The sequence below is a fragment of the Onychostoma macrolepis genome, chromosome 21, assembly GCF_012432095.1.
Source record: "Onychostoma macrolepis isolate SWU-2019 chromosome 21, ASM1243209v1, whole genome shotgun sequence".
Lineage (NCBI taxonomy): Eukaryota > Metazoa > Chordata > Actinopteri > Cypriniformes > Cyprinidae > Onychostoma > Onychostoma macrolepis.
Genome location: NC_081175.1, coordinates 10,227,090 through 10,250,311, shown reverse-complemented (window position 1 = coordinate 10,250,311; position 23,222 = coordinate 10,227,090). Strand labels below are relative to the sequence as shown.

The 23,222-nt window shown below is 37.9% G+C and overlaps 1 protein-coding gene and 2 non-coding genes across 3 annotated transcripts; 1 reads left to right on the top strand and 2 right to left on the bottom strand.

Annotated features, from left to right (window-relative positions):
• Positions 1-1,660: 1,660 nt before the first annotated feature.
• On the bottom strand, positions 1,661-1,733 carry LOC131529571 (small nucleolar RNA SNORD65). Its single transcript, XR_009268140.1, has one exon. It is a non-coding gene; the product is annotated as a small nucleolar RNA SNORD65 (small nucleolar RNA).
• A 160-nt stretch (positions 1,734-1,893) lies between these two features.
• LOC131529570 (small nucleolar RNA SNORD65) lies at positions 1,894-1,968 on the bottom strand. The gene has a single exon (XR_009268139.1). It is a non-coding gene; the product is annotated as a small nucleolar RNA SNORD65 (small nucleolar RNA).
• Positions 1,969-5,388: 3,420 nt separating this feature from the next.
• Positions 5,389-22,724, top strand: nup98 (nucleoporin 98 and 96 precursor). The gene is made up of 33 exons (XM_058757944.1): positions 5,389-5,546; positions 7,077-7,183; positions 7,288-7,383; positions 7,898-8,080; positions 8,205-8,344; positions 8,945-9,052; positions 9,221-9,404; positions 9,481-9,662; positions 9,778-9,909; positions 10,057-10,189; positions 10,349-10,441; positions 10,528-10,671; positions 10,807-10,940; positions 11,074-11,261; positions 11,363-11,482; positions 11,563-11,846; positions 11,937-12,050; positions 12,275-12,413; positions 12,521-12,698; positions 14,454-14,606; positions 15,600-15,818; positions 15,898-16,024; positions 16,119-16,536; positions 16,635-16,870; positions 17,304-17,573; positions 17,669-17,826; positions 17,913-18,053; positions 19,423-19,577; positions 19,680-19,901; positions 20,016-20,257; positions 20,795-20,949; positions 21,040-21,151; positions 21,323-22,724. The coding sequence occupies exons 2-33, from the start codon at positions 7,105-7,107 to the stop codon at positions 21,523-21,525; spliced, it is 5,442 nt and encodes a 1,813-aa protein (XP_058613927.1). The 5' UTR covers positions 5,389-5,546; positions 7,077-7,104; the 3' UTR covers positions 21,526-22,724.
• The last annotated feature ends 498 nt before the right edge of the window (positions 22,725-23,222 follow it).

Below are 23,222 nucleotides of genomic sequence, written 5' to 3'. Positions count from 1 at the left end.
TAGTCTAAAAACAAAGCTAATGAACTTACTAAAAATGTCCTCCAAAATAGTGGGTCAGCCACTTCAAAAAGCATATGAACTATCCTACTATAATAATCTGGTAAGATTAGCCAGTAATATTGTCTCTGAACCTAATCATGTGTTGTATGATGAATTTGTGCTGTTGCCATCTAATCGACGGTATAAGGTCCCAAGATACAGTCGAATTAAGTTAAAGAATTCATTTGTACATCAAGTTTTTTTTGTGTGTGTTATGTTTGAGAAAGTCTTGTTTGTTTACGTGATAAAGTATTGCAATTTTGAGTGAACCTGCTGTAACGCAAGACAAATTTCAGACTTTGTCTGACAATAAAGTGTATCGTATCGTATACTTTAGAGCAGTGTTTCTCAACCCTGGTCCTGGGCGCCCCCCAACACTGCATATTTTGTATGTCTCCCTAATCAAACACACCTGATTCAACTCATGAGCTCATTAGAAGAAACTCCAGGACCTGAAATAGGTGTGTCAGATAAGGGAGATATACAAAATGTGCAGTGTTGGGGGGCGCCCAGGACCAGGTACTGCTTTAGAGCATAAGAAAAAAAAAAAAGGAAAAATAACATTTTTGAAAAATTATATTTTATTCTGTAGAGGACACTAGGACTCAGTTTTTCTAAAAATAAAATGGCATGAAGAGACATCAAAAAGGCAAAACAATGGGATTTAAAAAAAAAAAAAAAAAAGTTTCAGTTGTTTTTTTAATACTAAACTTTAACGAGGATTCTCAACTATGTTATAAAATACATAACATGATTTGATATACCATTTTGTTTTATGCAATATGTGTGGAAACTTCCAAAAACTTGTTTTCCCATTAAACATTAAATTAAAATTTCCCATCTAATTTGCATATTAAGGTGTTGCTGTTGGGAGAGCATGTTGAAAAAAAAAAAAAAAAAAAAAAAAATTGTCAAAGTAATAATTGGTCAGATTTTCATATCTAATGTTTCATAAGAAAAAATGATTTTCCCATTCAATGATATCTCCCAAAATAAATAAACACGATTTTAGTCCTGGTGTCCTCTACAGTGGACTTGTATGAAGTGTCCGGTATCATAACAGGAAGTCATATTTGAATTGACAAATAATTTGAAAATTCAGATTTAAATGACAATTACAAAATATAATAATTTTTCCATAAGGATGTAAAACTTTACCAAATTAAATTTAGCCATCTTTAAAGATCTAGGAATACCTAGGACCGAAACTTCCAAATATTTAGTATCTCTAAAAAGCCCTGAATGTGCTCTGTACAGGACATTTAGGCTTTAAACGGTGACTTGTGAGGTCTCAGAGAAATTCACTAAAATAGAATGTCCACTACGGAGGCAAAAACGCCATAGCTGGGTTTCAGGAGGTTACCAACATGTCAGGAACTTCCCAAACCCACAGAAACATGATAAATGAAGAAAACGAAATATTTGAACAAATAAGAACTTTTATTGGGACTTGAGTTACAATACATATAAAATACAAACATGAAATTCATAGGAATATGAAGATTAAGGATAAAGCCGTCCAAACCTCCTTCATCGGAATCTGTTGGGTAAATGAACACACTATTTAGGTCATTTGTAGGCCATTTTTTCACAGAAGCTAAAGGCTTTTTTTTTTTGTCCGAGTCAGAAAACCGTTTATCACCACTGATCAATCTGACGGTAATTCCAGCTATTCAGTTTAGGTTTCATCATATTGAACTCGGCTAGCATTTAAAATAAGTAACGTTAACAACATTTCTGCAGAACTCACCATAAATTTGTGAAGACCTCGGAAAACACCTAGGAAGACACACATTGTTAAGGAACAGCTCTCTTACATGTCTTAGAATACTTCGTATACATTTAACTTAGTGTGTTCAGAAAACCGATCATCACCACTGAACCATCTGACGGTAATTCCAGCTATTTTCAGTTTAAGTTTCATCACAACACATTATGGAAAGAGGTATTATTGCAAAAATATGTCCATTGTATCTTACCAGCAAAGAGTCGGATTTTTTTTTTTCCTGAGCACACACTCGTTCTTTGCTACATCAGAACAGAAAGGACTTGTTCGCTTTCGCCTCGTGTTATATGTACTAGTCTTCTTCTTCAGGATCTACGAGTGTAGACGCCACCAGGCGTACTGCCCTCCACAGGTCAAAACGTATAGTCAAAGCTCCAATGTTCATACTATCCATCCTAAATAGTATGTGAGATTACAATAAGTGTGTACCAAAGCATAGCATGTTGAAAAGAGTATGCCAAAAGTCTACTATTTCAGGTCGATTTTTGAAGTGTGTATCCGTGCACACTCTCATTGCGCTTTGGCGAAGGATTCGGTTACAGAACTACAGCGTTAGAAAAACTACAAACGTGGCGGATGCGCGCGATCGACCGTTAGGTAGAGAGGTTTACAAAAAGGTTATTTTTTTTAGTTACTAATAATCAACATTTAAACTGGTAAAAACTATTTATTTATTGTTATCCGTGTTATATTTCATCTGCAACAGCAATGCGAACTTTTATAAACATCCATTTGGTCGTTAACTTTTAAATTTACATTTATGCATTTAGCAGACGCTTTTATCCAAAGCGACTTACATTGCATTCAAGTTCCAGTTTTTACATTTTATCAGCTCTTGCTTAAATGCATCATTATGCAGAAAATATGAGCAAATAAGACCGTGACTGGCAGATCAACTTATTTTCTCTCTAATACGGTAGGAAGTTAAATGAAATGAAATGTGGAGGATGTTAACTGTGACAAGATGATTGACAGGCCACTTCACAGTGACAGGGTGCGTGTAGGCCGATCAGTAGGGTGCGTTAGTAGGCACATTGGGACGCCGCAATGCTCTTTGCTAGAAGGGAAGCCTGCAACCATTAGCCGAAAACGCAGTAACGGCTAAAGCTAACGCTTCCGGTCTGGCAGTACGTTGGAAAGGAGATCAGAGGCCGTTTTTTTTTTTTTTTTTTAAATGGATGTCAAATGAAGAGAGGCTTCACTACGCTGAATAAACAGCTTTCTTTTTTTTAGAGGAAACGGCTAATCATTTAATGAATGGACAGCCTATCTGCTAATTTTCAACAAGTTTTACACTAAACAATACGTTTGGATTGAACTATTTTTAGAGTTTACCATGAAAAAAGAGAAGTCACTGGCTTTTTGCGACAAGTGGGATTTAGCTTACGGCACTTCCCATTCATTCCTATGGTATCCGTAAATGGCGATTGAGTGTCGCAACGTGAATGCCATTTGAAACTAAACGCAGACGTTTAAACGGACAGACTAATGAATGAAACCTGCTATGATTGCTCTACTTTTAAAGCATAAATTTGATTAAAACAATTGGTCTACATAATGCAGTTCATTGGGAATATATTATATTTGCCCTACAGTTACAGCATGAAATACTATTTAAACCTATAACATTTTACATTTAACATGATCTATTTTGTCTCACAATTCTTTTTTGAGACTTTTTTTTTTCTTCTCGCAAATGCAACTTTATATTTCATATTTCGGACTTTATAACTCGATTTAGTTTGTCCATTCTGAGGAGGAAAAAAATGCCAGAAATGTGGGATAGAAACTCAAAAGACAGAATGACCAGTTGATTTTTCTTATCAGAATTGTGAGATGTAATCTCGGAATTGCGAGAATAAAGTCAGAATTTAGAAATGTTTAAATATTGAAATTTTAACGCTGCTGCCACTGCCAGACAAAAAAACAAACAAACAAAAAAAACTGAGGACAGCTGTGGTTAAACGAGATAAACCGAGCGGACTGGACGGAAACGATCGTCAAAAATGCTAGCGTTTGCAGGTTCAATAAAGTATTGTCTTTTGTTGTTATGGGCGCGTCTAAAGATTTCTTATGCATCTCACTACTATGTAGTGTATGAACTAATGTCTGTGTGCATGTGTGTTAAACAAAAAACTGACGATTTATATGCTTAATCATATGTAATTGTATATACATTGTTATGAGTAATTGTGGCTGGAATAATAATGTAGCTGTAAAAATAGTTGCCTGCTGAAATGGAAATATATATACATCTTCATGACTAGATAGACACTGTGAGTTTGTCTTTACTATACACGTTAGATGTGAGTCACTCAACCGGATGTAATCCTGTCAGATCGTCTATCCTTTGAGTAAAAGCGTGTGCTGGTCGGCCAATCTGGTTTCGTCCATTAAAGCTAATCAAGGTCCCGGATAGTGAGTAACCTTACATATGCAGGTAAAATCGGAATTTCTCCAGTTATTGTTTTAAAAAAAACAAGCTAACAGACTTCATAGCTAGCATTAGTGAAGCGGTCAGGGGGATCTTTCTGCCACCACCTAAGCCCCGCCCACAGAATAACGTCACAATGTTTACTAACAGAAAAAGGGTCTATCCACCTTTTTCTTCAACGCGGAAGTAAGCCTATGGGTGAGACTTCCGGTTCATTAGCCGCTATAGGTAAATAACGAGAAGAATAACAACGTACAGTAAACGGTAAAACTGTTTGCACTACAAACCAGTGTGTTCATAATTAAGATAATACATTAAAATAATGTGATAAGACACACTAATTTTCAATATAAAGCAGCAAAACGAACTGTTTTGTACAACTAAAAATAGCTGGACGCGGATGAGACCGGAAGCTAGACCCATAAAATTTACAAATGGCCGCGTCCATTTTTACGTCAAGAAAAAGGTGGATAGTAAATAATACAGACCCTCTCACCTCCCTATAGTAAGAAAATCGCTGGTATCGTTCTTCCTGAACCCTAAGCGCGAGCCGCTCATTTCTGCTGGAAAAACCTACTAACACATAAAACCTAGTTAACTCTACCTACTCAATACTGTATAACAAATCGTGTGTTGATCATCCACAATAGTGTGCCACACCTAAGGGTTGTGTACATATGGACTCCATTCCAATGGTATGATTCTTCGCCAAAAAAAAAAAAAAAAAACCTTTATAAAGGGACTAGATTGCCTTTAAATGGACCGAATTAGCCGTTAACTGTGAATTAACATTCTATATAAAAATTGAAAATTGCTATGGCCGTGTTATATTTGATATAGGCCTATATTTCTGTATGCATTTACGCTGATTTCATATTAATCTTTCCAAATGTCCATGGGGTATGTTTATTGGTTTCCAGGTTGGACATTTGGATTTATGAACATTAGTAATGATACAGGAGTACGCATACCAACAACAGCAACATCTTTTCCTAAACGAACATTTATATAAAAACATCCGCCACGTGCGTACATCACGTGAAAAGACGAACTGAAGGAAATAAACACGTGATGCGTGATGACGTCTGAGGTCTAAATATGACGCTGATTGCTATCGGCTAGCTGGCTAAGTCGTTTCCCTCCATCAACACTGAGCAGGGACCGAGAGTTAGCAAGTTGATATCCTAAACGGACAACTCCGGATTCGCGTTTGTTATAAATATCGAGCCTTTCGAGTGAGGAGCTCTTTGCTGGACGTTTGATTAACCAATCTATGCAGAATAAACGGTAAGTCTGATTAAACCTGTTTGTTGGATAAAGTGCGTTTCAAGCCTGATTGCTAGCAAGTTAGCATTTGTAGTGAGCCATGTGAATGTGAAAGTAGAAACTTTGCGTATGGCATTTGTATATCTGTATGGTAGATTAAGTAAATCAAAAGGTTTTTGAAACATGTTACATTTTAAATGGATTGATAGCAGCTCGTTACAGCTCTACATATTTGTATTTGAAACAGAAACTTTAATGTAAGCACATGACGGCTAACTTGCCTTTCATTTTTTTGGCTCCTAGCTGCGTTGGTTCGCACTTGTCCGTGCAAACTGGTTCTCTCAGGTTTAATCCGGAGCAAACCAAAATATGCAATGAAATTTATTGATGAGCTTTTGATGTTAATAATAAAACCACACACACACACACACACAAAGAAAACAAACAACACTTTCTCACAGGCCGTAGGTCAACTGGCACATGAAATTTCTGGCGCCTAACATTGCTAATATACGTCAAAACTTGCGTGAACAATAACAGACATTACAAGTTATTTAACGATACCTGAAACAAATTAGTTTACCGTACATCATATGTATCTGACACATGATGTTTATGTTTGTGCTGCTTTTTAATTTATACTCGTGTTCTCACATTTCTCTCTGCTTTACCTTTAGGTTATAGCTGGTGCGCTTAGAATTCTCGTGAAAGCAAATTTGTTTCTCTAATGGATATTTGAAGAAGTATGAAAATGAATTATGCAAATTAAAATGTTTTTTTTTTTTTTAAATACGCAGCTGTAGTATATTGATTTGTCCAGTTAGACTGTGTGGCTGTGTACAAGCCACCATTCCAAGTTTATAAAATAAACTTTATTAATCCTGCAAAGCCCGACTTTTGAAATAATAGTAAGAATAATCAAATGCTTTCAATTAAAAAATAAAAAAACAATTATTAGTGCGTTTGCTGTTTTTACATGGTTAAAGCATGGGCAAAACATGTAAAGCAATGTAATACAATTATGATTTTTTTTTGTACATGTTTTTCCTTAAAAAAACTGAGAAGGTGTGTGGATACTGAAGTAAACCTACATTGCTTCAGTCCAGTGTATGGTCATCTTGAAATATTACTGACAATATAAAATGTATTCTTGCATTTACTTAATAAAAACATTAAAGATGTCTCAGTAAAAATACATGTGTACCACATTTTTAGAATTATACTAGAAGTCCCTTTACTTAAAATTATGAACCATTAATCGGGGGCAGAAAGCATGTGTAAGATTTTGTACAACACTTTTTCTTTTTTAACTTCCAATCATTTCCTAGCAGAAACACCAGTTAGTGATATTTACAGAAATAAACTATTTTGGTCATTTGTAACATTGGCATATTGAAAGTCTTGAGATTGAGCAAAATTCAGCATGGTAGTGAACAAAACAATGTTGGAACACCTATTAGTAACCATTTATGTATTGAATAAATTGATTGTTCATAAATCAGCTGAGTGTATTTCCTGTGCTAAAACTGAAAGCTTTTGTCTTTTGTGCAGACATATGCAGGCTCTATAGCAGTGCAAGATGTTCAACAAATCTTTTGGTGCTCCCTTTGGGGGAGGGACAGGAGGATTTGGGACTACTTCAACATTTGGGCAACAAAGTAAGTTAATATGTATGCTAAAGTATTTTATATGTAAATAAATTTGAGAAGTAAGAATTAATACTGTACAGTAGATTTGAGAAGTAAGAATTAATACTGTACAGATACTGGATTTGGAGCAGCAGGGGGCTTTGGATCTTCAGCATTTGGGACAACAAACAACACAGGGGGACTGTTCGGGACCACCCAGAACAAACCTGGTATGCTGTTTTCTGTAGCAGTAGGTGTTTGCAGAATCTCACAGCCATCTTTAAATGCTCATAGAATCTATCAGTTTTTAAAACATTGCTTTTTTTTAATTTGCTTGTAGTTGTTCCTTATGTAAGATTCTGGTTTCATTTATTTGTGTAGATGTAACATGGCAATTTGATCCTGCCTGTTGGTTTTGCAGGACCAGTAGTTCTCACTGATTTGAGCACTGAAGGTTGAGAAGATTAGTTTACTCTGCATGTTATTCTTTTGCAAAATAGAGCATGATAGTGCTGACTTAAGCTGTAACAGAACAACAAAAAAAAATTGCTGTTGACTGTCATCTCAAAAGTGAGTTTGCTAATAATGAATGAATCAGATTCAGTCAAGTGGTGACTCATTGAGAAGACTGAAAATTGATTTGAAGATGGTTTTGAGGAAAGATTGCATTACAAACTGATGTGCTATCGCTTAAGAAGTGAGTGATCCCACAAGAATGTATTACAATATGTGTCTGTCTTCAAGGTGGACTATTTGGCTCAAGTACCTTCAGTCAGCCTGTCACATCTTCCACCAGTAGTGGGTTTGGTTTTGGTGCCACCAGTGGCACATCAAACAGCCTATTTGGAAGCACCAACACTGGAGGTGGAGGATTGTTTTCCCAGCAGAATAATGCCTTTAGTGCCAACAAACCAGCCACCTTTGGCAGTAAGTTTCCTGCGGCATTCCAACGTAGCTATAAATTGTTTGATTTATTGTAGAAGTAGTGTCTTGGATTAAAAGAATAGCTCAAACATAATGGACCTAAGTAACTGTTTGAATTGCTTTGCAGCTTTTGGTACCAGTACCAGTAGCGGTGGATTATTCGGGACAACCAACACAACATCCAACCCTTTTGGTGGAACATCAGGCTCTTTGTTTGGGTCATCAAGTTTCACTGCTGCTCCCCCTGGCACAACAATCAAATTCAATGTTCGTTTAGAAATAGCAATACCGTAATGACCTGAATATAAGACAACCCTGATTATAAGATGACCTCCTTTTACCTTTTGAAAAAATGCTTTTTAAAAACCAAATCTTGTTTTGTTTCTTTTCTCTCTCTGTAAAATGCATTTTTTCTTAAATTATTTTCATATTGCATATTTTTCCTATTTTAATTTGTTTTGAGTGTATGGTAAACACTGGTAAAATGTACCAACAATGACATTGAAAAATATACACTTTTTGATATACCATAAAAATAACAGGTAGCCCATCTGAATTCTGTAATATTTAGGCTATCCTTTTTCTTTTGTTTTCACTCGCAATCTTTACAACACGCATTGCATTACATATTTCATGGCACACTCGTTTTATGCGTTTTTGGCACCACCTATTGTGGGTGTATTATTGACATGTCAAAGTCTAGACCCTGAATAGAAGACGACCGCGTTTTTTCAGATGTATTTCCAAGAAAAAAACATTCTTATATTCAGGTCAATACGGTACTGTTTTTTACTTCTTCATACTGGTAATTTAGCTACCCGTTTTCATATATGGTTTTTCATCTAAATCTTTTGTGTTCTGCTGTAGCCACCAACTGGGAGTGACACAATGGTAAAAGGAGGTGTGACAACCAGCATCAACACCAAACACCAGTGTATCACTGCCATGAAGGAATATGAGAACAAATCCCTAGAGGTAGGTTGGATTCAGCAGCTTGCTGAAATAATTGTCACAAGCACTGTTTGTCAGGTTCTTTGATAAACTGTCTGCAGAGAACAAAATGTGTAACACATTGTGTTGTTTAGAGTCTTGAGGATTTAAAGCCATGATGAAAAATATATGCCTTTCTTTCCTTGATTTTAGGAATTAAGGCTTGAGGATTACCAGGCAGGAAGGAAGGGTCCTTCCAACCCCATGGCAGCTGGCACGGGTGGCCTCTTTGGTGCAGCAGCCACAGCTACTCCCAGTACTGGCACTGGACTCTTTGGATCCTCAACTCCAAACACTGGCTTCAGCTTCGGCCAGAATAAGACCTCATTTGGCGCAAGTAAGTGGTTCTTCCTTAATTTTTTGTTTGGATTTTTTTTTGTCTTGAAAAAGTGGGCTAAGTCTTTGCACTGCAGGCACTGGGGCCTTTGGTACAACTACAGGAAGTTTGTTTGGCCAGCCGCAGCAGCAGCAGCAGCAGCAGCAGCAACAACAACAACAACAACAACAGCAGCAAGCTTCCAGTCTCTTCAAACCATTTGGCTCAGCTACCACCACCCAAAACAACACTTTCTCCTTTGGCAACAACAGCAGCATGGTGAGTTCAAGCTGTTGTAGTAAATGTCTGCACTGACTTACTAAATATTCTTAATTGATCTTATTAATCTAACATCAGGTTAATTCTGTGTTTAATCCAATATTTTATTTTTAAGGGGCTGTTTGGCAACACGGCTGCCTCTCAGGCAGGAGGACTGTTTGGAAACACTAACACAAGTACGGCCACTGGCTTCGGCACAGGAATTTTCGGCCAAACGAACACTGGCTTTGGGAATGTGGGAACACAGGTGACATCTGGAGAGGCTACAGTTACCTCTCTTTTTTTTGTACCTTTCACTTTTCTGCATTTTTCAAAAGTCCATTTTTAGGTTTTCAGATGTAAAATTTCTTTGCATTGTTTTTTAAATGGTTAACTTGTCCTCTTTATTTCACAGAATCTTTTTGGTAATAAGCCTGCTGGATTTGGCACCACCACCACTAGCGCACCCTCCTTTGGAACAGGCACTGGTCTGTTTGCAAATAAGCCTACGCTTACTCTAGGGACTAACACAAACACCTCAACCTTTGGTAAGCCTTTAACAATAAAGTTGTATAATGTTAACGCTGACTAGTATTTGCTGTAATCAAATTATTCTCAGTTTTGGTGAAGAAACTGGTAGGCGCCATTTCACCAGTGTGCACTTCCGATATATTTCTTCTTAAATGTCAATGTTGGTGTACTTTTAGGATTTGGTGCAACTGGTACTGGTGGGGGTCTCTTTGGGAACAAAACTGCTACGACAGGCTTGGGAACAGGACTGGGAACTGGCTTTGGAGGAGGTATGTTTTAGGGTGCATGATTTTTGTTGTCATTTGTTATTGTAAGAATGAAAACATGGTTTCTAAGTATTAGTCTGTATTTTCAGCTGTAGGAACTGGCCAGACGTCATTGTTTGGGAACAACCAGAACAAGCTGGGCTCCACCCTAGGGTCAGTGGGCACCTTTGGGACTGGAGGCTTCAACACTGGAGCCAACACTCTGAATTTTGGTGCTCCTCAACAGCCTGTGGGTCAGTGCTGATGCTTCATAAATGAATTCATTCCCATAACTGGTTGTAGTCGTGTTAAATTGAGTACTTCATGCAAGGTAGATCTCTTTGAGCTTCTGTAAAATATATGACTGGTATACTATGTTTTGTTCACAGCTCTGACTGACCCCAATGCATCAGCTGCGCAGCAGGCCGTCCTCCAACAGCAGATCAATGCATTGGCCTACTCTCCTTTTGGAGACTCACCCCTCTTCAGAAATCCACTGTCAGATCCAAAGAAGAAGGAAGAGGTTTGATTTTTACAGTTTACATGGTCCTTACACATTGGTTATTTGAATAGATTATAGTCTATCAAAAAAAGACCTTGTTTTTTCACCATTTAGCACAGTACATGCACTGCTAACATATCTTCTCCATCATTAGCGTCTGAAGCCCACAAATCCAGCTGCCCAGAAAGCCCTGACTACCCCTACTCAGTACAAACTGACCCCTCGTCCTGCCACCCGTGTTCGTCCCAAAGCTCTGTCCTCCTCAGGCTCCTCCAAATCTCAGCTTTTTGATGGACTTGATGATGATGAACCCTCTCTTAACAATGGAGCCTTCATGCCTAGGTAAGAACCTGACTTCATAACTCCAGCTACTCTTATTGAACATGTAGCTCAAGATGTAGTGCACTAACTAAAGTGTTCCTGTCTGCATGTTTTTCTTTTAGGAAGAGCATAAAGAAGCTTGTTTTGAAGAATCTGAATAACAGCAGTCTGTATAACAGCTCTGTGAACAGAGAGGCTGATGACTTGGCCTCCCCTTCAGAATACCCACAAAACGGGCTCGGGTAAGTTCACACTAGTTCTCAACCATTACAGTTAGTAAAGATGCAACCATATGTTTCAATGTTTTCCTGTCACACATCAGTCTGAGTATGGATGAAGGAGAGACCAGAGACATAACTGTGGAGAGAAGTGGGGAGGATGATCTGGAGGTCTCCAAGTTCTACACCAACCCGATCACCAAACCAATTCCACACGCCCAGCCAAGCCCTTTGCTACAGGACACAATCTCTGAGTTCAACATGCGGGGAACTGCTAGTCATCGCAATGGCCTGGAGGCCAGCAGCGAGGACATCTCTCTAGCAGAGGATTCCATTCAGGAGGAGAGAGACGAGGAGCTGGAGGCTCAGAAACCTCCTCACCCAGCTGGTATGCTTGTCGTGGTTGACATTCTTCAAAACATACACTGTACTTAATAGGCTACAAATCTTATTCTGAGCTATTTCTGTTCTCTCTCAGGTATAGTTCTTAGCCGTGTGGGCTACTACACCATTCCGTCAATGGAAGAGCTGGGAAGGATGTTGAATGAGAATGGGGAGTGTATTGTGGAGAACTTCACTGTTGGCAGGAAAGGTAAAAGTATTAAAAAGTATATAAAAGCCACCGTGCACCAAGAACAAATGATAATCTACACTAGTCAACATTTGAAGTGAATCAAAACCTTTCATCAAAGTTGTCCTAAAACCAAAATATGTTCTTGTCTTAAGATGACTTTGAACTTTTTGATCCACTTCAAATGTTGACTACTGGTAGTAGCATGAGTGGAGCATGACAGCAATGTGTTTTGTTTTTTGCAGGCTATGGATCAGTTTTCTTCTCTGGTGAGGTGAATCTTACCAACATGAACCTGGATGAGATTGTGCACTTCAGGCGTAAGGAGATAATTGTGTACCCTGATGACAAAGACAAGCCCCCAGTTGGAGAGGGGCTAAACAGGTAAAGTACATGGATCACATTTGCCTCTTCCTCAACCACTTTGGTTGCTCTTTAAAACGGAGTTTCTCTTTGTTGTTCCAATATATTTTGTTTCTTGTAACACGCAGACGTGCTGAGGTGACTCTAGATGGTGTGTGGCCCAATGACAAGACAACATGCGCTCAGATTAAGATTCCAGAGAGGCTGACTGAGATGAACTACGAGGGCCGGCTTGAGGCAGCCTCGCGTAAACAGGGTGCCCGCTTCTTGGAATACCGACCCGAAACTGGCTCCTGGGTCTTTGAGGTATGAGCGTCTACTCCACATTCTATTTATTGCTCTATTTTCAATCCACATTTTATTTTCTGACTGATCTTGAATTGCGTAGTTAGCTGTTGTCATGTATAAATAGGGTTGCAAAATTCCGGGAATTTTCAAGACTGGAAACTTTCCATGGGAATTAACGGGAATTAATGGAAATAAACTGGAAATTTACTAAATTGCAGGAACTGGGAACTTAAATGTGGTTGAGAACAAAAACTTGCAGCATAATCTTGGTTAAAACAACCAGATTTAATGCAATTTCAGTTTAATTTCTACTCTACACATTGCTCAATTGCACACAGCACACTGCTTACTGCAGGGCTATCGAGGCCACGCCCCCTACATGCATTGTGCTTATCTACCATTACATGCACATATCATTTCTTAAATCCTGCACACAAAATATCAAAATGTCCATCTTGGCAAGTATTCATATAAATTACATGAATATTACAAAAAATGTTTAAAACTTCCTTGTGCTGTGTGTAATATACTGTGCAACTAAATTAGGCTATACCGTAGTAAAAACAAATACACTGACTGAACAAACATTTAGGTGAGATAAAACAAAAGTCTAAAATTGACCCTCCCCCCACACACAATCCTCTCTAGTCACCTAAGAGGGGGATTCCCCTCCATTTTCTCTGAAGCCGCACTTTCTGCATTTGAGCCCAAAGACTACATCTAAGTTTTGATATTCTAAATATATTTGATCTATGGGATTCACATTTAACTAGTAAATACCAAAAAGTGTTTATACAGTAGCTAGACAGTTTATGAGGTAGGCTATGTGCTATTTAGCTCAAGCTGTGATGCTCCTGCTAGCAAGTTTTCTGTTATCATACAGTAGTGCAGTACTGGTCAAAAGTTTGGACACATTACTATTTTTAATGTTTTGAAACATTGCATATCTTTTGCTCATCAAGCCTTCATTTATTTGATCAAAAATACAGAAGAAAAAAAAAAAAGTGATATTGTGCAGTATTGCCGGTATTCCAATTTAAAATAATGGTTTTCTGTTGTAATATACTTTAAAATATAATGTATTTCTGTGATCAAAGCTACAGTCTTCAGCGTCACATGATTCTTCATTCTAATATGCTTATTTATCAATTTTGGAAAATTTTGTGCTGCTTAATATTTTTATTATTATTATTATTACTATCTGTGATTCTTTTTTTCAGGATTCCTTGATGAATAAAGAGTTAAAAAAAAAAAAACACACACATTTATTTAAAATAGAAATCCTTTTTTAACAATACACTACCATTCAAAAGTTTGGGGTCAGTATCTTTTCTCGTTTTAAAAAAAAAATAAATTAATACTTTTATTCAACAAGGATGTGTTAAATTAATTTTAAAAAAGTAGTAGCAAAGACTTATATTGTTAGAAAATATAAAACTGTTTTAAAATATATAAACTGTTCATAAGTTTTTATTCATCAATAAATCCTGAAAAAAGCATCACAGATTCCCCCCCCAAAAATGTCATTTTTAAAATTTGTATTAGTTTACATGCAAGTGAGCCTATGATCCAAAAAAAAAATATATATGTATATGTTTGTATATGATTCAGTTTTATGAATTTCCAATGAATTCCCTTAAATTCCCATAAATTCCTGGTAAGTTTCAAATTTGGAATATTTCCAAAGTTCCCATGGAAAGTTTCTGGAAATTTTCCGCCCCTTTGCAACCCTATGTATAAATATTGAAGATGTAACCAAAATCTCCTCTACAGGTGGCCCACTTCTCAAAGTACGGACTCCAGGAATCTGATGAAGAAGAGGAAGTCCCCCCGGCAAAGCTTGACCTGAAGAAGCTGAAGACGTGTGTTCCACCTGGGATCCCACAGCTTCCACTGACCCAGCAGCAGATGGCGCCACAGGCTCAGGTAGACTGAGGAACACACTGGGTCTGACACACATTGGTCTCCGGGGCCACTCAAGTTCACTTATACCTGCTGTGCTCCCCGCAGTCCAGATCAACACTAGCAGCGGGGAGAGGGCAAAGAGATTTAGTGGTTCAAATGCCTTTCATTTGTGATGCCAAGAGATCGGAAGTTATTGAAATGCTGTGCACACGTTTTAAATATTAAGTGTTTACAGAGAAAGTTCATATAACAAAGGGAGTTGCCTTTTATCTAATTTATAGTTTGTAAAGCTGACTGTTATTTGCAGTTGAGATTAGCAGGTGCTTTAAATGTTAAGACTAGACTTTTCATTTTCAGTGGAATATTAATTGTTACAGCATTTCATTTTCTTTAATGAAAATATTACTTTGTTTAGACAGAATGAAAATACAGAGGTATTTCTGAATGTGTTTTGAGTGGATTAAGATGCAGCCGAGCATTATGCTTGGGTTCTTTTATCTTTGCCAAAATATGAAGTATATTTGTATGTCATGATATTTGTGAAACACAAGCAAAGTTTGTTTGACCATTTTGTATTTTAGATTTACTTTTAACAGGTGATTTAAATGACATTACATGCAGTAATTAAAAGTCTGTCTGATATTTTACAAATATGAGCTTGTGGGGTTTCAGATTGATTTAGTTGGAAGTATAGCAGTGAAAAATGTATGAGTGGCAGTGTGTGAATTTGTTTTGATTTTATGTATTTTACTGACAAATAAAGGTGCAATAAAGAAAATGTTTGTGTCAGGACGTTTCATGGCTACACAATGCTTTCACAGCAATGTTTTGAATAGGCAGCAACTAGAACCTTGATGTCTGAAGTTATTTTGGGAAAAATTGATTTCTGTTCGAAAGCTTGCTTTAAGTTTGCTGAAGTGGACTGATAGGGATGAAAAATCTGTTTTAACTGTACTCTGCACTTTGGATCAAGAGCGACGACTTGACTTGATCTCTTTGTATCCATGTGTGTAGAGTACAGCAGTTCTTGAGCTGCTCAGCCGTGTGTCGGAGTTGGACAGTGACATGGCTGACATTACTCAAGAACACCCGGCAGACAGTGTTTTGGGTGAGGAGGATGGAGAGAGAACTTTGGAGGAAAAGCTGAGATCTGAGACTCCTGCGGAGCACGAGCCAGTGTCTGCATCCAGTCAGATTGCTTCCTCAATGGGCATCAACCCTCATACCTTACAGGTAGCGTGTGTGCAATTAAGTCATAGATTAGAAACAAGTCATATTCTGTTGTTTTAATGTTGATTTGTTTTCTATACAGATTATGAAGGCCTCTCTCTTGTCAGAGGATGATGAATGTGACTTGTTTCAAGAGCATGGTTCTTCAAAGCTCATACAGGATGTGGCTTTCCCCAAAGTTTTGCTTTCTGGAGCTGGTCGGCAATCAAGTATGCCAGCCCAATATATATGTAATGCAATTTACTTACTTGTGGGAAGTGTACTTCTTGAAACATGTGTGATATTGTGGCTTTTCTATCACAGTTGGAGCCCTTTTACAAACCAAGTTCACCTCAGGAGGAGGACTTTTTTCCCAGTTGTCAGAGGCTCCTTTTAGTGGAATACCTCAGAAGCTTAGCAAGTCACTAGCATCAGAATCTCCATGGCCATCGTTGGGTCCTTCCTTCCTCTTGCCGGCCCCTCCTCCAGAACCTACTCTTCGAACTGTGGGGGCCCGCAGGCAAGGGGGGCCAGTACCTCTGGAGAGCTCCATAACTCTAGGAAAAGGCCGTCTGTTGATGGACGCTGCTTTGTTCAGAGGGCGATCTTTCAGAGTGGGCTGGGGTCCCAACTGGACACTGGTGCACTGTGGAGATCAACTTAGCGTCACAGAGGCAATGAAGGAGCAGTCAGCAGAGATCATGGGATTTGGCTTCTTACCCAAACCTACCAAAAGCAAACCGTAAGTTTAGCTTCTCCATAGTCTATCAGTGCAAACAACGCACAACTAAAGTGCAGCAGAATTTTTCTCTAATTTTTCCTATTGTTGCATTATACTAGGATCACTGAAAGCCAATTTAAAGTGCGTATGGAGCAGGTGGTCGGCCTGGAGCCCAAACAGTCAGCAGAGAGCCTTGCTCTGTATCACAGACCACTGGAGATCGGTCTAAAGCACAGCACAATCAACACAGAGGACTACTGTCCCTTCATCCAGCCAGCAAAAGGAGTGGATGCTCTGCATGGTTATGCAGAGTGGATTGTGGAAGTCAACAAAGATGTAGGAGGAGGGGGGGATGGTATGCAGTGATTTCTTGTTTTCCTCTTCCTTTCTCAGGAGGTTTTATAAATCTATAATCATTTACTCGCTCTCAAGTTGTTCCAAACCTTGATATTTTGAAGATTATAGTTAACCAAGCAGTTATTGGAACCCGTTGACTTCCATAGTATGGAAAAAAAATATTATGGAAGTGAGTGGGGACCATAACTTTTTCTTATATTTAGCAAGTGACAGTAAAGTCATTTACAGTGCTATAGAACAGTTCAATTTCTTATAAATACTGTTCTTTTTAACTTTCTATTCACTTCTTAAATCTTACCAATCTTAAACCTTTAGACGGTTGTGTTTGTGTATTTATAAAATTCTTAATGGATGTTAAATAATTTTAAAATTTAAAAAAAAAAAAAAAATGCATATTATATAAAAAAAATCTGTTTTATTTTCCACATTAGCTTGTTTGGCCCATTGGCGCCAAGTTTGGACCTTGTGTGCTGCTCTTTGGGGTCGTCTGGGTGAGCGGGATGTGGAGACTGAGCACTTCTCAGACTACCAGCAGCAGCTTGAGAGGCGAAGGAGCTTCTCGCACTGGCTCTCTGAGTGTGCGGCTGAGTGCATTGAGGAGGAGGTGGGCCGAGCCCTTCAGCGCAGCCATGCTGAGGCCATATTCAGTTACCTTACCGGCCACTGCATAAGCAAGGCCTGCAAATTGTCCCAGAAGAGTGGTGAGTAAGCATTCAAGAACAAAATGTGCACAATGTCAAGCTGCATACTGTACAATAACTTTAGTGGTTCTAATAAAGATGATGTTTGTGTGTAGGGGACCATCGTCTTGCTCTGTTGCTATCTCAGGCTGTTGGCTCTCAGTTTTGTAGAGATCTATTGGCTCTGCAGCTCAGTGACTGGAACAGCATGCAGACCGACTCCTTCATAGAGGAGGAGAGGCTGCGAATATTTGCTTTGCTTGCAGGAAAACCGGTAAGTATACCATTAAATCTAGATTCATGTTTTTTGTGTTTACTACTTATGATTTGTAATTTATTTATTTTTTTGGTGATTTAAAGGTGTGGCAGTCAACAGACAGTTGTATAAACGTGTGCTCTGAGCTTGATTGGAAGCGGTGTGTTGCTGTCCATCTGTGGTACATGCTGCCTCCCACTGCATCTGTAGCTGATGCACTCGCCAAATATGAATCTGCGTTTCAGGTACCTCACATGACAATGTAGTTTTTTTTGTTGTTGTTGTTTTTGAAAAACTATATTGGTTTCTTTTACAAAATTATAAAATTTCATAAGGAGGGCAAGAATTTTTAAATTTAAGATTTGTAAGTGATTTTGTATGAATTAACTTTTTACTCACCAATTAACTCACCAAGGTTACATTTATTTGATCAAAAATGCTGTAACATTGTGAAATATTGCAATAAAAAGCTGTTCTATTTTAATATATTTTGAGATGTAATTATCTAATATAAACTGCTATTTTCATCAAAAACTTGCTGACCCTAAACTTAAGTGTTAAGGCTGTTTTACACGGAGTGCGATGCAAATCGCCGACGAACGGTGCTTTCACACAGAGTGCGAAATGATTGATCACCTTCTGTTAATCATGCCTGCACGCTAAAGTTAGGTGGTGCTGACCAAGAATGCATTTTTCCTCAGATATGCATCTCATATATTGATTTAACATTGTCCGTTGCTCAACAGCATTAAATTAAGATAAATAAAGTTTGGTTCCACACCAGAAACACAAACTATCTATAATGTTTACAAGAACACATCTTAAAATATAATTAGAGGTACAATTAGCATCGAACTACACTTGAAAATGTATGTGGTTATTAATGTTTTTGCTTTAAAGTCCACTTTAAACATCATTGAATGTTTGTAATAACTTCTGATTTTGATCTGTTGTAGATTTTGGCAGACATGCAGTCTTTGTGTATTTTATAATGGAATGAACACTATACCTGCTTATCATTTGTCATAAACATCCTTTGTTATAAAAATACCATTATTTTTATGTATTTTATGCATGCATCATAATCCGGTCTATTTGCTTTTTCATGTGTAGAAAAATATTTTTCTTTTTTTTTTTTTTATACGGAAGGGTAGGAGATACTTGATTGACAGGTCTAGAGTGATCGCGCTCTGACTCATATAACACTCACGCATGTGGAAGAAAACGGACCGTGCTTTTCAGATCACATAATTCAGTGCAGAATTAATAGAAATTTGCTTTTTAGTGCCGCGAATGATCGTGCCTGCCACCTGGTGGGAATAGCCCCATAGGGATCTATTGTTTGGATTCAAAATAGTCATTGTGTTGAATTTTCACGTTCAGTGTGAAAAAGCCTTTAATGTTAAAAGCCCTTATGTCAGTGACTTTTGTTTAATGTCGATGCAGTAAGAAAAAGTGTATTTGAAGAATTGGAATTGGTTCTAATAGAATTATGTACCATGGCAACTAGCAACAGCAAATCTGTCATTTCTGCACCACCTTGAGAGATTCTTGATCAGCTGCTTAATTATATATTTTGAAATGCCGTATTAACTGCATTTGTGTGTGTTTCAGGGTTCAGAGGAAGTGAAAAGGTATGCTTGCCCTCCTTTACCTCCTTACGTAGATGAACTCGAGTTGTTGGGTTTGGATGAAGAGATGGAGGAGACTGAATCCAAAAAGCCACTCTATGACATCTGCTTCCACCTGCTCAAACTTTACAGTGACAGGTTTTTAATATTGTCTTCTTTCTTTCCTGATTTTTAATTAATGATGGTGTCCACAGCTGTGTATTTATGCAGGCTGATTTTATCATCTTTTCCTCTCTTTAGGCACTATAGCCTACAACAGCTACTTGATCCCAGTACAGTAACTGCTGATCATCTGGACTACCGGCTGAGCTGGCACCTGTGGAACGTATTGCAGGCTCTTAACTACAACCACCTGTCCACCTCATGCCAGAGCTTGCTGCATGCAAGTTATGCTGCCCAGCTGGAGAGTGCAGGATTATGGGAGATGGCAATCTTCGTGCTGCTGCACATACCTGACTCTGGGTAAGTGTCTGCTCTGTTCAGAGTACTCATTTAGTCCTTGATAGGTTTAATAGGATCAGGATGAGTTGAGTGATTGTACATGAGACTATTTCCATTTTTTGTAACTGCTTGCAGGCGTAGAGAGTGTGCAGTGAGAGAGATGCTCAACTTGCATTGCTCCCTTGAGGAGACAGAAGAGTCAATGGAGAAAGAGCAGTTTCTCACAGAAAAGTTGCTGATCCCCATCCAGTGGATCCATCAGGCCAAGGCCATCCGTGCTTGTAGAGAGGGAGACAAACGTAGTGAGGCTTTGCACCTTTACAAGGCTGGCCATTGGAATCACTGCCATCGGCTCATCATCCAGCACCTGGCCTCAGGTTTGAATAAACCAAAAGCACACAAACATGCCTCTCAAAAAACATGTCATGTCTGCAGCAATGCAAGCTACACACATTCATTTTGCTGCCCAGTTCTAAACAACACATTTATGTTGTACACATAAGCAGAACTGCAAGTGGTTTCACCACTGAGCCTTTCTTTTCTGTATCGGACATCTGAGCCATGCGGAAAACAACTGTAAAATGCACTGTAATATATAAAAATTTGAAGTATAGACTTTTATGAAACAAAAGTAACTACTTGCCAATTGTTAAACTCAAACAGCAAATCTGTCAGTAAATCTGACTGACACTGCATGATTTAAGCATTTTCTAGCTATGTCTTAGAGTTTGTGTTGTAACTTTAAATTTGGTTCCCCAACTTAAAATTACACACACTACTTTTTTTGTGGATTTTGTCAAAGGAAATATTTAAATCTGTATTTTCTGATTGAACTTTTTTTTTTTTAGCTTCTGATGAATTCTGTATGAATGTACTAACTGTACTAATTCAGTCATTCTGTCTTTTTTCCTCAGACTGCATCATTAACGATAATCATAAGTACCTTCTGGAGTTCCTAGAGGGGTTAGCAGTGCCAGAGCGCAGTGTTAAGATTCAGGACTGGGACACGTCTGGACGAGTCTACCTTGATTACATCCATGTCATTCAGACGCTTCATGACATCCAACAGGTATTCTTGCTGTTCAGGATAGTATGTTGTTCAACTAGAACAAAAGTTTAAGAAACTACTAATGTGATTGTCGTCGTCTTTTATCTCTAGACGGAAAGCCCAGGTTATGAGCTGGAGCAACTGAATACAGAGGTGACCTCTCTCTGCAGTAGAATAGAGCGCCTCCCCTGCTCCAAAGCTAAAGACCGACTTGCACAATCAGGTCTGAAAATCATTTGCTGTTTTTTGTGTGAACTTTATACTGCAATAATGTTGCTGCTAAGTTAATTTCAACTGCTTTCCTTGGAACTGGCTAGATATTATGTTCCTCAGTGCCTCAAGTTTGAAACCTCATTTCATTAACATTAACCCTGCATCTCTCTTGCCTTTATAGAGATGGCCAAACGTGTGGCTAACATCCTTCGGGTGGTCTTGAGTCTCCAGCAAGGTGGTGAAGGCACCCCAGATCTCCGACACATCCCTCTTTGCCAGCTTGCGCCACACATTGGACGTCTACCCATGCCGGAGGACTATGCTTTAGAGGAACTCCGCAGCCTTACTCAATCGTACCTGCAAGAGTATGTTATCAGTCACTGAATATCAAGATAAAAGTTTCTCAATCAGATCTGCAGAAATAACATGTCTTGATTGGGTTAACCTTCAGCACTCCAATTATATGGCTGTTTCAGGCCGTGGTTTAACTTTCGATGCATATTTAGGCACGATACGTGTGAATAAAGCATTCCCTTGTGTGTTTGTGTAGGGGCTTTTCCCCCCTTTCAAATCCTGTATTGTAGTTATAGAAATTAATGTGAGTGTCTTGAATAGTTAAAGTATCTCTTTGAATACACCCGTTGATTTCATCTTCCTGAGATACTCGGAGGGAAAATGCCAGATTTGAGTACTTTTACATTTGTCTATTAAGTTAAAAAGTTACATTGTGATCTATCATCTGGTCCATTCAAAGATAAAATATAATATTGTGTTGTGTGTTTAGAGCCTACAGTGTACTCTGGCCACCAAACAATACATAAAGACTTAAAAATGTAAAAATTTTCTTCGGACTTTTTTTTCAATCACAGTGTTTTTAAATCTTAGTGTAACTGTGTGTATACCTTTGTAAGTACAGTATTTTTATTGTTCCCATGGACTGCCGTAGTCTATAAGTTTGCAAGCGTGCTTCTGTGGGTGTAAATGATGAAGGTTGCTCAACCTGGCTTGTAATAAGGTTTGGTCTTTTCGAGGAGGTTAACCATTTATTTAAAATGAATCTCTCTTGACAACAAAATATATGGCAACATTTAAAAATGTAAAAGTGTGGGCATATCTATTTTTGTAGGGTTTTTGACATGTTCATTTGAAAGACCTTATTGTTAAAGGTTTGCCTAATGTAAAACTAAATAAATTCAATTCTATTGATCAAAGAAGTTGATAGAAATATATTTTGAGGTTTCTAAAGTGTTCAACAATAAGTGACTGGTGATTCTCAGATCTTTAATCAAAGTCAGCCTGACATTTCTTCTGACTAGGATAGGGTTTCGCTGATGCAGTTACATTACAGCATTATGTGAACCCTTGATCCTCTCAGGTTGTTGGTTATTTTACAATAATTTTTTTTTTTTTTTTTTAGTGCTACAAATGCTTCAGCCACTAGTAATGTGCTTGTCTCCTGTAATGTTTATTTTCTAAAAACATTGTAAACATTAAATGGTTTGTTTCAGGAAATTAAGATTCATTGAATGGGTGTTTGTGGCTGTCAGATTATTGCTGTGCATGAATGTGCTTAATTCTTTTATAAAACTATGAATAAAATAAATTTCATTTAATAAAAATCTGTGTATATATATTCTGTTTATATATAGATATAGAGACATATACAATCATGGTAAAAAATATCGGCACCCTTGGTAAATATGATCAAGGAAGGCTGTGGAAATTAATCTGCATTGTTAATCCTTTTTGATCTTTTATTTTAAAAAATTCACAAAAATCTAACCTTTCATTGGATAATACAAATTTAAAATGGGGGCTATAATTGGGGCCTATAATTGTCTCCAATACACGTTGGACACAATTATAAGCAGTAAAATATCTCTGAAGTATGTTCCCATTCATATTCACAATTTTGAGCATTCCAGGGTGATTATGAACATGAAATTATCCAGCAATGGCTGCCTATTTCACAGAAATATAAATGGGAGGGAAAACAAAGCCCAAATTCCCTTAATCATCAATCACAATGAGAAAAACCAAAGAATATATTTCTGATGTGCAGCAAAAGATAATTGAGCTTC